This window comes from Sceloporus occidentalis, unplaced genomic scaffold (genome assembly GCF_023333645.1).
Source record: "Sceloporus occidentalis isolate IW3139 unplaced genomic scaffold, rSceOcc1.0.p SCAF_27, whole genome shotgun sequence".
In the NCBI taxonomy this organism is placed as follows: domain Eukaryota; kingdom Metazoa; phylum Chordata; class Lepidosauria; order Squamata; family Phrynosomatidae; genus Sceloporus; species Sceloporus occidentalis.
Genome location: NW_028317007.1, coordinates 8107072 through 8123765, shown reverse-complemented (window position 1 = coordinate 8123765; position 16694 = coordinate 8107072). Strand labels below are relative to the sequence as shown.

Here is a 16694-nt window from a genome sequence, read left to right as displayed (position 1 = left end):
GGGGTTAATTTATTTTATAATGCAGCGTGTTTATACTGCTGAGGAAGCGTATGCATTTTTGGCCTCAGATTCTGAGGCCACTGACACAGCGTCAGATTTTGATTTTGGTCAGTTCACAGATACATCTAGTGATGTATCTGTGGCTGCTGGGTCCGCTGCCACAAGTAGTGGCATTGCACCCGAGGAGTGGGTAGTGCCTAATAGGTATACACCAGCTATCCCTCCTTTTACTGCAATTCCTGGCATCAGTATTGATGTTACAGGATTTACCCCATTGCAGTTTGTGCAGATTTTTTTGGGAGAAGATGTCTTGGGAGACATTGTCTCCCAATCCAACATCTATGCCCAGCAGTGCCGTGCTGCTAGCCCTGACTCCTATTTTTCAAAGCAGCCATGGACTCCCATAGACGTCCCAGAATTTTTTAAATTCTGGGCATTAACTATGCTAATGGGAATTATAAAAAAACCCTCCATCCGCTCCTACTGGAGCACTAGCCCCATCTTTAGTACCCCAATTTACACCCAGTCCATGGGTAGGAGAAGGTATGAAATGATTCTTCATTTCATGCATTTTAGCGACAACAGCCTGTGCCCCCCTAAGGAGGACCCCCAGTTTGATAGGCTGTATAAAATCCGCCCCCTGATTACCCATCTCGCTGCCAAGTTTGCAGAGGCTTATACACCTGGAAGGGATATCTGCGTGGATGAGTCCCTGATGAAGTATAAAGGAAGGTTGGGATTCAAGCAGTATATTCCTTCCAAGCGCTCCAGGTATGGCATAAAATTGTATAAGCTCTGCGAGAGCGGCACTGGGTATACTCAGGCCTTCCGGGTATACGAGGGTAGGGATAGCCACCTTGACCCTCCAGGTTGCCCAGAACATCTAGGCACCAGTGCCAAGATTGTGTGGGACCTAATATTCCCACTTATGAACAAAGGCTACCACTTGTATGTTGACAACTTTTATACAAGCGTCCCTTTGTTCAAGTTGCTGTATTGTTTCGATACGGTAGCTTGCGGTACTATTAGAAAGAACCGCTTGGGTTTCCCACAACACCTGGCACGCACCCGGCTAGGAAAGGGGGAGACCTCAGCTCTACGCCAAGAGGAGCTTTTGGCATTGAAGTTCAGGGACAGAAAAGAGGTGTGCATGCTGAGCACCATCCACGATGAGAGAACCGTGGAGGTTTCTGTCCGTGGCAGAGCTGGGGTCACTAGAAAGCCAGTGTGCATCAGGGCCTATAACAAGCACATGGGTGGAGTTGATCTGTCAGATCAACTCCTACAGCCCTACCTCATTTTGAGGAAGACAAAGGCCTGGTACAAGAAGGTTGCAATTTATCTAATGCAAATTGCAACCTACAATGCTTTTTTGTTGCATGAAAAAGCAAATCCCGGAATGACTTTTTTGCAATTTCAGCTTCGAGTAATTTCGGATATCTTGTACCAAGATGCACCTGGTCCCCGGGCGGTGATGGAGTCAAGCAGAATTGGGGCTACCCATTTTATTTTTAAAATTCCTCCTACAGAGAAGAAGCAGAATCCCCAAAAGAGATGCAGGGTATGCTACAGCAGGGGGCAAAGAAAGGACACCCCATTCTACTGTCCAGATTGCCCTGGAGAACCTGCACTCTGCCTTGGTAACTGCTTCAAGCTGTACCACACGGCTGCCCATTTTTAATTTTTTTTTCCTGCTCTACATTTGTATTTTTTCCCCATTTACTGCTATTTAGATGTTTTTTGCTGCGCCATTTTTTTGCACTAATTTGCACTGACAAGTGACCTCTGTGTCTTTCCCATGGCATGAGGGACCGCTTAAGGTGCTAGATCAAATCCCTTCTTGGAGAAAGGCCAGGCTTTCTTCTGCCCCATCTGAAAGTTGGGTACAAACCAAGTTTTGACCGGATGTTGTAAACAGTGAATTACGCATGTCTCAAATGTTACAGTTTAGCCCCCACACAACCTGCCAAACCCATGCATGTGGGGTATCGCTGTACTCAGGAGATGTTGCTGAACACACATTGGGGTGTTGTTTGCCAGTGACATATACCAGAACCTGTATATTTATAACTAAAGTACAATTTGTGTGAAAAAAAAAAAAAATTACTATTACAAAGTTTGCCAAAGTGTGGTTGTATAATTGGTGCATGGAAATGGTTAAAATAACAGCATTTGGAATACCCTGGGGTGTCTAGTTTTTAAAAATATATGGTTTGACGGGGTTAAATTGAGTTAACTGGCTTCAAAGATATTCCAAAGAGGAGATGGAGGCAGAATGACCAGATGGTAAAAGTCTGTGTTGAAAACTTGAATTACGCATGCCCCAAAAGTAGCCTTTTACCAGCCAAACAATCTGACAAACCCATGCATGTGGGGTATCGCTGTACTCGGGAGATGTTGCTGAACACATATTGGGGGGTTGTTTGACAATGGCATATACCAGGACCTGCATATTTATAACTAAATTACAATTTGTGTGAAAAAAAAATTAAAAAGAATTACTATTACAAAGTTTGACAAAGTGTAGTTGTATAATTGGTGCATGGAAAGGGTTAAAATAACAGCATTTGGAATACCCTGGGTTGTCTAGTTTTCAAAAATATATGGTTTGAATGGGTTAAATTGAGTTAACCGGCTTCAAAGATGTTCCAAAGAGGAGATGGAGGCAGACTGACCAGATTTGTTAAAAAAGATTTGGAAATCATAAAACGCTGCTTGTACTTATTGCCCTATAACTTACAAAAAACAGCAAAAAAACATAAAAACATTGGGTATTTCTAAACTCAGGACAAGTAGTAGAATCTATTTAGCTAGTTTTTTTACTTGCTTTTTTAGGTGAGTAAAAGATTTTTCAAATAAAAGTCATAAAATGTGTTTTTTTTCAATTTTTCACCATGTTTTTTTTATTTTTTTTATAGTAAATAAGATGATACGATCAAAATAATGGTATCTGAAGAAAGCCCATCTTGTCCTGAAAAAAACAATATATAACTTATGTGGGTACACTAAATGGGTGAGGAGAAAATTAAAGCTGAACACAAGCACCACAAAAGTATTAAAACAGCCTCGGTCCCACAGGGTAGAAAACGAAAAATGAGCCCGGTCCTTAAGGGGTTAAACTATTAAATATATTTTGCTTTTCTAATACTTTAATAACACAGCATCAACTGCAAAATGCATAATGTATAACTTGACAGGTTCTAGGAACAAAAAAATGAAAATGTGTGCTTTAAATAATGCACACAAAGCCAATAAATTAGAGTATAGCTGACAATGATTTTTCTATAATATCCCCAGGCCTTTTTTTTCTTTATCCTTTTCACTTCAGAAAATAAATTCCCTAGTAAGAATTTTCTGTTTTAAAGCACATATTTATTGTAAAACAATGAAATCAAGTAATGTATATACATATTTATATATAATTAAAATATAAATATTGCACCTTACCTACTGCAGCTGATGTAAATGCAGTATATACAATATACATGATTTACATAATTTTTATAACTGATGCATAAAGAGATATCAATACATGAAAGAACAAAATTGCATTAAATATATTGCACTGTTGTAATACTGCAACGGTCAAGAAGAATGTTTTATTTTTAGTTTGTTCATTCATGTCTGAGAAGTGGTGTCACGTGATATTTTAGCGTGATTCAAAGCGTGACCCTTCAGAAACACACAGTGCTGATTTATGACGGCTCATTTCTCGCATTAACCAAATTGTTTCCAAGAATTGTACCTATCACAATAACTGAACTTAATATGAAAATGTTTTGTTTGTACGACTTTTAAAAAAACAAAACTACATCTTAATGGCTTTTGTTACTAGATTGTAGAGAAACTTATTCTAGTTAAAAAGAAAAATAAAAAAAATTACACAGAAAAAAACAAACTCAACAACAAAACAAAAAAACATTGCAAGACTATTTTTATGTAAAAAAAAAATAAAGAAATCTGAAAAATAAATGATTATACGATATCCCAAAATTTTCTTCCGTTGTCTTTTTTGTGTCATCAACTGGCAATAAAGCACAGATAATGTGTTTCATTATCTGGTGTTTCTTCTTGTAAGTTTATTACTTTCTATTTCTGTATAGTATGTCCTGCTAATTAACAACCAGCATTACTGCACCACCATCTCTTCTTTAAAAGCTGCTCGGGAAAAGCATCAACTCTCTGCTATAGGGTCAATCTACTGATGTCTCCCACCTATATACTTCTACTGGTTAGTGCACAAGCCTACTGTAGGTCTAAATAAAGACCCATAAGTGTTCTCAGAATTTTTTAATGACAGTATGTAAGTCATTTAGATCTAATCTTTTCATTAAAAGCATATTTCTACGTAAGTAGGAAGTTATTTGAATGTAAGTAGAAAACTCGGAATGCATTGAATACAAGAAGCAAATCATCCATTGAAACAAAAAGGTGAGATGTCTTTAGTCAAATCTAAGGATGCCTACCTACACATTTCCATCTTTGAGGTTATAGAAGATTTTTGTGGTTGGCCCTAGAAACATTAAAGGGTGCTTAGATTTTAGGAGATGCTGTAGCCCTATGCGGTAATCAGGTTGGTGTTAACTTTTTCACCCCTTTACTCCCATTTGAGACGAGAGAAAAGTGTTTCAGAGACGCACACACCGGGGTTCTTGTTACGGCTGTATCTGCTGTGAATGCTATTATGCCCATTGGTATTTATTATTGATTTATATAGCACCATCGTAATTTGAATCTACAGAAACAAAAGGCGAGGAGGGTCCTGCTGAAACAAGCCTACAATTATACAACAGTTTATAAACAGTATAGTAGTTATCGAGAAAGAAAGCAAATGTGTGATGGATATGTAACAGTGCAAATCTGATCTATGCTAATTAATAACCAGTCTCTTTAAAATGTTTACATGGTTACATCAAAAAAATGCAAAACATAGGCAGTTGCTAAATATAAATTTAATGTCACAATTTTTTTTATTTATCATCCCTTTAATAGCATGTTTCCTAATAAGTAGATTTTCTGTGTTTCCCAGCACAAGGTGGTGATATCTGATATTCACAAAGTCCAAATTCTAGCATTAATATGGAAACCATTGATGTCAGGCAATCATGGGTATTAATCCTTGTTCTGAGCAATCAACATATCTTTGAACCAGTGATGTATGCTACACGGGTTCCCAGGACTTTTCAAAGAGCTTAGTGAAGACAAAACTCATAACCTTTAACCATGCATACAAAACCTACACGGAACTACTAAACAACGTGTGTGTGTACGGAAATTAGGGTGTTCTTTTTATTCTTTCTAGTAGATTGTTTAATGTGTCAGTATGTCTTGATGTGTGTTAATGTTATTATTCATTTGTATAGTGTCAGTTTTAACATTGTTTTAATGGTGCTATGTGGTGCTATATAACTATAGTGTAGTGCCTGGCTGCAGTTTTAGCTTACTAGGCACTACCTGAGTTTTGGTTTCAGCTTTGCTATAGAAGGTCAATGAAGGTCCAATGCCATTGAGCTTCTGCTCCAAGAAGAGCTTGGTTGGTCCTCTATAATACATGGTTACGTCGGTGAGATTTCTCCAGCCTCCTCACACATTAAATTAAGCATTATACAGGGCCAGCTCAGTCGCCTTTGTTTGCCTTCCATATTAAATTGAAACTACAACTCTCCTGCAATCTCCCTATTAATGAATAAACCCCATTGCCCCTTTTAGACTATACCTGTTGTCAAGCACAGCCAGATGATAAATGAACATGAGTGAGCATTAAAAGAGTTACAAGATAAAAGCAGCTGATGACTGAGGACTAGCATACTCAGCATCTTAATTAGGTTACAACAGCTTTAGTGACAAATACAGGAACGTGTACATGCATGTTTTATACTAAAACACTAGGACGTGTGAATAGTACAAATATATACATGTAGATTATGTACATAATCATGTAGGGGAAACAACCTTTTAAGGTCAGTTTAAGGCCAGTGGCCCAAAAAAATCATGTTAGGTTCGGGTGCCTGCTGGACACACAGGGCCACACATATTTTCTATATTCCAGTTTTACGATGTCCAATCCGGGCCTGGTCACCATGTTAATGAAGGACTTCTGGACACAGAGAGTAAGTAAGACATGGGAACAGATCATGATCAGGTGAGGCCCCCTCCAAGATAGATAGACAGACACAGATTGGCTTAATGTTTCTACTGCCATTAGATTTTAAGATTTGAGCTTCTTCCAAAGGAACAAGTAGGTCCTATTTAACCATGTGAGTGCCGGATGGGTGCAAACATGGTTCACAATTTAGGTTCAATGTCAAAAAGGCACTCATTTAAAATTTATGAATAGACAAGCTTCCGTCTTTGTTGAAAGAACTTGTGATATGATTTTGTTGGTAGTAGCAGTTAAGAAAAAAATGTCCTTAAAAGCCCAGAGCACATGATGGACCTCCCAGCATATGCCATATTGAACTATTAAGACTTGTCATGTGCTCAGCACAAGGATGCCTTCATCATTAATCCCACTCATTATCAGCAACCCTCCCACCTCAGTATATAAAATGAAGGGGAGTTACGGCTCGGCTGCTTCTAGGGAAGCATTCCACTGGGGAGGGCAATTAGTGGGATTTAGACAGCACATTCACATTAGGACTCGTACAAAGGATGGAAACTACAAGAAAAAAGCAGTAGACCAGGCAGGTGTCATGCGCTATAGTTATTTTATGAGTAAGAAGAATAAATACGTGCAGTTAACACCAGTAAAAGCACCCTGAACAGGCTGGACATAAGAATCTGTTAGGAAGAGGGATTAACTTGGGTAATAAATAGTTTGGAAATTAAGTTGATGACAGCGGAAACAGAAGGCGTTAACATATACCCTCCCATTTGATGACTATTTAAGGTACTAATTAGGGGCAAGGACACCTGCTAGCTGAGTGATTGCATTTTTAGTGGTGTAGCCGTGAGTCTAGTAGCCATGGCTCCTCTATGTGCCAGTGTGCTGTTTGTAGCACTTTGGGCTCAGTTGGCACAGGCTCAGTTCCCTAGAGTTTGTATGACAGTGCAGACACTGGTAGAAAAGAGGTGCTGTCCTCCTCTTGGCTCTGACCCAGCCAATGTATGCGGCTCCCAGCAAGGACGGGGCCAGTGCGTGTCTGTGGTGGTGGATGAGAGACCGTGGAGTGGACCTTATACTTTGCGCAATGTAGACGACCGGGAACGATGGCCACTCAAGTTCTTTAATGCTTCCTGCAAGTGCACAGGTAAGTTCTACTCTTCCATTAATGAGTATGGGTGGCTTCTCATTAGTAAGTGGGCTATTGCTGCAGCAATAGCAAAAATGTCCATGTAATAACGGATCAATTTTCACCTGTTTTCAAGCCAATATTGTCAAATAGTCTCTGCTTAGGTTTAGTTCTTGGTTATTATTATTCTGTGCCTAGATTAATTGTCTGCAATCAGGTTTTAGTCTAAAGGTCCCACAAGTTTGGTTACAATTATACTGAAGTTGGTACATTTAATAAGATTTCTGTAACTTCAATTGCATGATTCTCTCTTTAAATGTCTGTCCGGTACCAGTGAGGACCAAGAAAATGTCAACCTCTACAAAAGATTGTAGTAATCTGTATAAATAAGTCTTTTTCCTGGCTTACTAGGAAAGCTAAGGATTTTGTTATTGTTATGCTGATACTTTTATTTGTCACAGGCTGATGGATTTGAGGCTTGGATAACAATTTTCTGGTTAAACTTTTGGTTTTGCTTCATTAGGTGGGCTTTTGTAACCCCGTTATACTCTGTTTTGTTTGGGCCTTTAAAGCGCGCTCCTCTGCTGTAGGATCTTATCGGCTGAATCTATCACTCATAAGGGGATTCTAATGCCTTTTAGTTTTTCATCAGAGGTGATTTATTTTTTTATTTATTTTTTATCGTTAAAATAAGTTGATTTGGCGGTGACGTAGCTTTTAAGCACACTGCAGTCAATTTAACCCCTTCAGTGTTGGAATTTGTCTTCCAATTTCTTATTTTTTTTTGTATAATGTACACTGTATGTGTGAAAGATGGGAGCTTCATAAGCTCTTATGTCGATATGTACTTAACCGCTACAATTTGTGGTATAGAAATAAATTATATATGTGTAACGTGAAGGAAACAAATGAAGAGGGATGCCTTGTTTTTAATAGCTGAATATAATCTTAAGCTTTCTATAGTTTTTATATGTTAATTGCGTATGTCTTGAAAAATAAGCCAATTGTTTAAAATGTAACAATCTCGGCCCAAAGAATGTCCCTGAAACTAGTGTTTGATCTCAGGACAAGAATCCTGAGGTTGGTTGGTTGGGAGTACATATAACACTATAAATGATCCCCACTGTAAGAGTTTCCAGTCCGATTTGGCCACTTTTATAGACTTGTTGACCTTCTTAGGTGCATGTCCGTGCCTAAACATGCCTATGTTTGGCCCCTCGTGCCAAAACTCCCACCCAACATAAAAATAGCTTTGACCCAAAGGTTGATAGTAGAGATATGCACTAGACATTTTCCGACCTTAGCTTGTTTCAACTGCGTTTATGAAGCAATGTCTTATTTCAATTGGAGTATTAAAGCTTGTTTTAAACAGATTCCAGAAACTAAAACAAGGTTTTACTGAACCACAATATGAGATCCCAGGATTTTCACAGATCCTTCATATAATCAAACTGTAATTCTAGTATTGCACACCATGAATCATGAGCGACAGGGGGGGAAGAAGGGATACATGCCCCCCCCTTACGAAAACTCAAAGGCCCACTGGGAGGGGGGGGGGGGTGTGTGTGTGTACTTTTTTGTTGTCTCCATCCACAATAATATTCAGCAGCCATATTGCTTTCTGAAATTCATGGGAATTGTAGTTATAGACTCGGGTTGTGGTGGCCTAAACACACACTGACTGCAGCTTCTATGGTATACAGTTAGACTTTATTGGCTGAACATCATAGGAATAGTTGTGGCTGGGATAGTTGTGCCTAAACTTTGCCAACTAAAGTTGAGTTGCGCGAGTTAATGCTGTTGTGCGTGTGTGTGTTAGAGATTTATGTAATATATTTATATCTCTAACACATAGATACGTGTGTGTATAATGTTAGAAGGAAAAGAAAAAACCTCATTCTGTAAAGAAGACTGGGCTGATCTTTAGATTGTAACTTGGTTGTGAACATATCATTTTTTGGGTGTCCTATAGTCGTAAATAATGTGCACAGAAATAATTATAGTAAGCCATGACCAACTTTGTACAAATTAGCAAAAATTGCCTACCAATCCCTGTTTCTAATCTCCTGCTCTGGAATTTGTGCAGTTTTGATGATGGCATCATTGTAAAACATTGTTACCATCATCCATGGGACTAGCCATCAATTAACAGTAGCTTGTAAAACTGTCACAAATACTTTTATGTCTTTAATTTTTAAAGTGATTTATTACGCTATATAAAACTCCACCTAATGTGACTACGTGATCTGCAAGACTCTTTATTTATTTATTTTGACCCACAAAATGCTATGTCCGCTTGGTAGGGTGACCATTTGTCTTCCAAAAACGTTGTTTTTTATTTTTTTGTATTTTTTTTTTTTATCTGGGCTGGTCAGCAATATGTATATAATGATGTGTCTTGACCACATGGCTGATGTGGACACCCCAACACTGGGTTATTCCTGCGCATGTTATCTATATTGATAGCAAAAGTAAGTGATGGAGTCAAACCACATTTGAAGCCAGTTTGTTATAACAAACATTTTAAACTGACACCGCTTTAAATGGCTAGGTGCCGCACATGCTGAATGGACAACTTATCGTGTTTCAAGACAAATTCTGAATCTACGCACTTGATGATGTATGGTTACAGAATTATACAACCATTGGGCAACCGGTGCTTAAGGTTTTTGTTCCAAAGAATTAAACTATTTGTAGGTGTTAACATTCCAGTTGTCTTCCATTCCTGGCACATACGGGGCTAAATATTTCCATGCGCTTTGTTCAGACTACAAGGTCCTTTAATGTCTAAGCAGTGTTTAAACCCTTTAGTTGTTAATTAGCCAAAGTATCAGTCTACCAGAAAATACTGTTAATTGTCAGCTTAAAAGCTCAAATGTATTTTATTCCCACCAAATCATTCATTCCAAAAACTTGTATTTTCTTAACTAAACTTTAAATTGGTATTAAGTATTTTTGTCTTGTTTTGGCTCCCCCCCCCCACTTAGTTTTATGTCCTAGACAATGTTGGTCATGAGGTTTAAGACATGTGATACGTGCAATAAAATAATGCAGGGTTTTCTCGCAATTTAAAATGTTACATATATTTTTATTTAATGTGTATAATCGATAAATACTGTAGTACGAATTGGGCAAAACAAATGCCCAAATACTATATAGTTCAACATCAAAAATGTCTGTTTTGACAAAAATAAAGAGGCTGCTATCCTGTGCTAAATAAATCCTATATCATTGTTCTATTACTTTTAAATAGGAAACTTTGCAGGATATAATTGTGGTGACTGCAGATTTGGCTGGACGGGACCCAATTGTGATCAACGAAAGCCACCAGTTGTACGGAAAGATATCCATGCTTTAACTGCACAGGAGAGAACCCGGTTTTTGGATGCACTGGATCAAGCCAAGACTACTATTCACCCGGAATATGTGATTGCTAAGCAGCATTGGCTAAGCATCCTTGGGCCTAATGGAACAGAACCACAAATCGGAAACACAAGCATCTATAACTATTTTGTATGGCTTCATTACTACTCTGTGAGGGATACACTACTAGGTAAGATCGGCATAACATGACTTGCGCTATGCAAGGTAGGTGAAACATGGATATCGCTGATTTTCAAGGACTCAAACATTTATCATCCTACGACCATGCTCACTAAATTCTACATTTTATTTGACACTTGTCAATACAGCCATTAAATTGTGCAATCTGTTTTATTGCATGTGGGGGGGAAACAATATAACTTGTATACTGTATAGAACCAAACCAGCTTAGGTTTATGGTGTATATATTAGTTAAAAGACCATATTTTATGAAATTGACACCTTTTTAGGAGAGCTGTGTTTACGCCTGTAAATCAACCTCTTTGGCTACCCAAAGTCAACATGTCTTGGTTTGCTCTTCTAGTACTTGTACAAATAATTAAGGTTAATGAAAATGATTAAAAAGGTGATATTGACTGCTGAAGGACTAGTTGCCAAAATCTTTGTGTATGTGGCAGAAGAAAAAAAATATATTTTTCATTTAGTGAATACTAAGCATTTCGGATTTTATTGGGATTATACAAGAGGCAAATGCTCTCCAGTTCCACTTTTGCTAATCCCTCAAAATCTTGCATTCCTAGGATGACATGCAATCACTTTTACCAGACTCCTGCTAGTGGGGTTAAAGCATGATGGGAGGAGGGAAATAAATAAGGGTTCCTGGGTATACAGTCTAACAATACCATGAGCTTGGGTTTTTGTTTGTTTTTTATTCATATTTTAATACGTTCTCTCCCCAGCACCTGGACGCCCGTTCAAAGGAATAGATTTCTCTCACCAGGGGCCCGCTTTTGTTACCTGGCATAGATACCACCTGCTGTTGCTGGAGAGAGATATTCAGGTATATATATGTTTAACCCCTTCGAGACAAAGGCTGATTTTACTTTTTGTACCCTTTGTGACAATGGCCTTTTTAACATTTCTGCGCTGCTTGTGTTTAGCTGTAATTTTCTTCTTTCCCGTTTACTGAACCCACACACATTAGATATTGTTTTTTTCAGGACAAGAAGGGCTTTCTTTAGATGACATTGTTTTGATTGTATCATATTATTTACTATTAAAAAAATTATAAAATATGGTGAAAAATTTAGAAACAAAATGACTGTTTCTAACTTTTAGTTGAAAAATCTTTTACTCATCTATAAAAGGTAATGAAAAAACCTGCTAAATAGATTCTACTATTTGTCCTGAGTTTAGAAATACCCAATGTTTTTATGTTTTTTTGCTTTTTTCTACCCATTATGGGGCAATAAGTACAGGTAGCGTTTTGCTATTTCAAAGCCATTTTTTCCAAATCTGGTAATTCTTCCCCCCATGTGCCATTTCGGGTATCTTTGAACCCGGCCAATGCAATTTACCCCATCAAGTCATATATTTTTGAAAACTAGACAGCCCAGGGTATTCCAAATGCTAGTATTTTAACTCTTTCCATGCACCATATCTACCACCAGTCTTTGTCAAACTTTATGGTAGTCATTTTTTTGCATTTGTTTTGTCATACACATTTTACTTCAGGTATGAATTAAAATGTTCTCGTATATGTCACTATCACAAAACACCCCAATATGTGTTCAGCAACATCTCCCGAGTACAGCGATACCTCACATGAATGATTTTGCCTGGCTGTTTTGGGGCAAAAGGGCCACATTTGGGGCATGCGCTTTTTTCAATGTTGAACTTTGGCATTTGGGATCCACTGCCCATGCCCTATTTGGTACATCTTTGAGCCAGGCCATTTCAGTGTGCCCAACAAAACCATATATTTTTCAAAACTAGACACCACAGGGTATTTTAAATGCTGGTATTTTAACTCTTTGCATGCACATATTTTACCACCAGCATTTTTTCAAAGTTTGCAGTAGTATTTTTGTGTGTGTATTTTTCCCCCACACACCTACTTTATGTATGAATTTACAGCTCCTGGTATATGCCGCTGTCACACGACACCCCATAATGTGTTCAGCAACATCTCCTGAGTGCAGTGATACCCCACATGCATGGGTGTGTCATTTTTTGGGGGAACTAAAAGGCCACATTTGGTACGTGTGCATTTTTCTAATTGGAAATTAGATGTGTGGCCATCCTTCCCCCCGTGTTAATTGGGACGTTGTTGAACCTGGCCCATTCAATTTACCCCATCAAATCATACATTTTTTAAAAGTAGACACCCCACGGGCATTTAATATGCCAGTATTTTAACTCTTTCCATGCGAGAATTGTTTTAAGCTAATATGCTAATTTTAGGACTTGCTCACAAAAATATATTTTTTATATATATATATATATATATATATATTTTTTTTTTTTTTTTTTTTTTTTTTTTAAAAAATTAACATTTATTTTCAACTTGGAGGTTCCCCTGATAGTGACATCAGTGGGAAATGATTTTTACATTTTACTGTTTTTTTACTATTTTTTTCTAATTATTATTAATTTTATTTTATTTTTTAATTTATTTTTACTAATCACACTGTGATTAGAAAGCTGGGCTCCATTGACTTGCATGGTGAATGCAGTACCTGTATTCAACCTGCAAGTGGAGCCAAAGTTCTCTAGATGGTCTGGACCATCTAGCGAACTTTTAAAATTTGTGGTTCCTGTTACAGGACGGCGGCCATCTTCCTTGATGGCGAAGATTGCCGGCAGCTGCGGCTGTGACCGCTCTCCGGAGCGGTCACAGCCCATCAAAAGGTTAGTGTTTGGTGTCGCTGGATGCCTCCTGATCGAGGCATTCCAGCGATCGTCGATCGCCTCCTAAACGCTTTTAAAACGGGCGTCCGCCGCCATACAAAGTATGGCGGATGTTGACGCCCCGTGGAGGGGCCAGAGATGGCCCCTTCGTGCCGATCGCGGCGTTGCTGAATGCCTCGAGGTCGAGGCATTCAGCAACGCTTTTTGGGTGCAGAAAGCGATAGTAGATCGCTTTCTGCACCCGTTTTAAAGACGTGCCGGTCCTGGCACGTCAATTGTCGTAAAGCACATGCTTTTCCGTGCCGTGCCAGGACCGGCAATTGTCATTAAGGGGTTAATGCCTCTTAAACAAGATTTTTAGCCAGAATGTGTTGTTCCAGTGGTCTTTACTACTTTTTGGATTTTGGTCCTGAGCACATACACAGATCAACCATAACATTATGACCACATGTCAAATATTGTGTAGGTCCACCTTTTTGCTACCAAAACAGCCCTGACCTGTCAAGGCCTGGACTCCACTAGACCTCTGAAAGCAGCAGGTCCTGTAAGTTGAGAGGTGGGGCCTCCATGGATGCATCCTGGATCCATGTTGTAGGCGATGCATCTGGCCATCCACATGATGTAAAAGAAGGCCACCCTCATGGTCCCATTCTTATGCTCATATGTCCACTGTAAGCGCTTCGGACAGTGGTCAGCATGGCCACCCTGACTAGTCTGGATACCACGATGCCCTGTGTGTTCTGAAACCTTCAATTTGGGTACTGACCACTGCAGACCAGGAACATCCCATAAGAGCTGCAGTTTTGGCGATGCTCTGACCCAGTCTTCTAGCCATCACAATTTGTCTCTTGTCAAAGTCGCTAAGATCCTTGCGCTTGTCCTTTCTTCCTGCTTCTAGCACATCAACTTTGAGGACAAAATGTTCACTTGCTGCCTAATATATTCCACCCACAAGATTCAGTGTTATTCACTTCATCTGTCAGTGGCCTTAATGTAATGGCTGATAGTTGTACGTATATACTTTGTTTAGTTGTCAGAAACTGAGTAAACAAATACAGTAATGTCAACCCTTAGAAAACATAGCTTTCCCTATAATTAGAATGTAAATTCCAACTGTTTATACTCTAGATGTCAAAATTTGCCAGACTTTCACCCAATTGTGGAACTCTGATAAATCTGAACACAAATGTATCCCCATATTGTTAACAATATGTATTACTCTATTTCTACAACCAGATGAGTATAGTGATTTGCCATGAGATTAACCCCTTGTCCTATCCAACAGAAAATGCTTGGTGATGATTCTTTTGCTTTGCCTTACTGGAACTTTGCAACAGGAAGGAATGAGTGTGATATCTGTACTGATGAGCTGTTAGGCGCAGCCAGACTGGACAATCCCAATTTAATTAGTCTTGGTTCCAGATTTTCACGATGGGAAATTGTTTGCAACAGGTAAAATATTTTTATCTTAACGACTCAGACTTCACTAAGCATTATAAGGAGCTTTGAAAATGGCAGTGTTTACCAATGCAGGGCCAACTAAGTCCTTGTTGTATATCATGGATATTTGCTATGTATACATATCTTATTTTTATTTTTTTTTCTCCCCTGTACCTTAGTTTGGATGACTACAATAGACTGGTTACACTGTGCAATGGAACTAATGAAGGCCTTCTTCAGAGGAGCCCAGTAGATAGATCTGGAGGGCAACTGCCTACCATGGATGATGTACAGAAATGTCTCTCACTTAAAGCGTTTGACAACCCTCCCTTTTTCAGTAACTCAACTTTCAGTTTCCGGTATGTAATTGTGTTAAAAAAAAAATATATATAATCTCCCACACACCTGGGGGGATTTGCAATTTAGATTTGACCAAAATAATCCTAATACTTGTATTCATTACACTTAGTAATGCACTTGAAGGTTTTGATAATCCAGATGGAACACTTGATTCTCCCGCCACAAGTCTCCACAACTTGGTCCATTCCTTCCTAAACGGAACCAGTGCTCTGCCTCACTCTGCTGCCAATGATCCAATATTTGTGGTAGGTGTGGAAATGTGTGTTTTTGTTTGTTATACTGAAAATGCATGCAAAATATGTACCTCCATTTCTAATCTTTTTTCTATGTACTATTTCTAGGTTCTTCATTCTTTCACTGATGCAATTTTTGATGAATGGATGAAACGTAATCAACCCAATGATACAGAATGGCCAGAAGAGCTTGCGCCAATAGGACACAACCGCATGTACAACATGGTGCCATTCTTTCCCCCAGTAACAAATGATGAACTTTTTGCACCTGCTGAGCTGTTGGGGTATACGTATGCTATAGATTTACCAGGTAATATGGGTGGTGTGTGGCTAGATCCAGTTAAAGGTTGCTGTCATGAGTGTTGCGAGTAGAATGGTGGGGTCATAATGTCACACTGACATTTAATCATAGGATTTCTTCCACGGGATGGCTTTACTGCTAAACAAATATGTACGTTATGCTTGTAAGATCCCTGACTTACAGTATCTCACAGCAGCCAAAAATCGCCCCTACGCACAACACTTCTCATTGCCGTTTGTTTCCCCCTTCTGTGATCAGTGGCCGGATGGTGATCAGAGACCCCGGCAAGGTCTGTAGAGACAGTCTGTATTTAATGCTCCCTGATAGTACCTGTGGTGTTGTATGAGATTTTTTCCCTAGTTTATTAGGCAGTCAGACATAGTTTGTCAAGCTTCTTTTTAATTCATTAAGCTTTTTAAAAAAAGTTTTTGCAGAAGGAATTTACACTGAATGGTTGAACACAGTAGATAAAATTACCTGTCATTTGCTTTAATGTTTTTACCTGGTAAGCATTAATTTGCACTCATTGTTCTTTATAAATTTGGTGAAGTTAACATGGATTTTTTTCTCCTAATACAGCTTCTGATGAAGGTGGTGGTGCAGTAGGAGTAATGGTTGCAGCAACTGTTGGTGGTGCTCTTCTTGCATTGCTTGTACTTCTGGTTGTCTTGCTCCTCTACATGCACCGGAAACAGCGACAAGGTTTTGAGCCTCTGCTGAATGCAAGATACAACACAAGATACACAGATGATGCATAGAGCAAAACTTGTTTTATATATATATTTATATTATGATTATATATCTATCTTTGTAAAGTAGTAACCTCAGTGAACCCTATTAGTTCCCTAAAAACTGTTTAATACCCTTAGTGGTGTAATTATGGTAAAAACCCCT

The 16694-nt window shown here is 38.7% G+C and overlaps 1 protein-coding gene and 1 pseudogene across 1 annotated transcript; both read left to right on the top strand.

The window, feature by feature from the left end:
• Positions 1-1766: 1766 nt before the first annotated feature.
• On the top strand, positions 1767-1891 carry LOC149299894 (small nucleolar RNA SNORA35; annotated as a pseudogene).
• Positions 1892-6964: 5073 nt separating this feature from the next.
• LOC149299893 (L-dopachrome tautomerase-like) lies at positions 6965-16558 on the top strand. The gene is made up of 8 exons (XM_089485849.1): positions 6965-7250; positions 10486-10785; positions 11516-11616; positions 14752-14918; positions 15086-15265; positions 15376-15511; positions 15608-15809; positions 16380-16558. Exons 1-8 carry the CDS (start codon positions 6965-6967, stop codon positions 16556-16558), a joined length of 1551 nt encoding a protein of 516 aa, XP_089341975.1.
• Positions 16559-16694: the final 136 nt, after the last annotated feature.

What these genes read in the sequence shown, in the direction of transcription:
- LOC149299893 (XM_089485849.1), top strand. Translation starts at nt 6,965, where the DNA reads ATGGCTCCTCTATGTGCCAGTGTGCTGTTTGTAGCACTTTGGGCTCAG. An exon ending in AACTCAACTTTCAGTTTCCG is followed by an intron (nt 15,266 to 15,375) that starts GTATGTAATTGT and finishes CATTACACTTAG; the next exon opens with TAATGCACTTGAAGGTTTTG. An exon ending in GTATGCTATAGATTTACCAG is followed by an intron (nt 15,810 to 16,379) that starts GTAATATGGGTG and finishes CTCCTAATACAG; the next exon opens with CTTCTGATGAAGGTGGTGGT.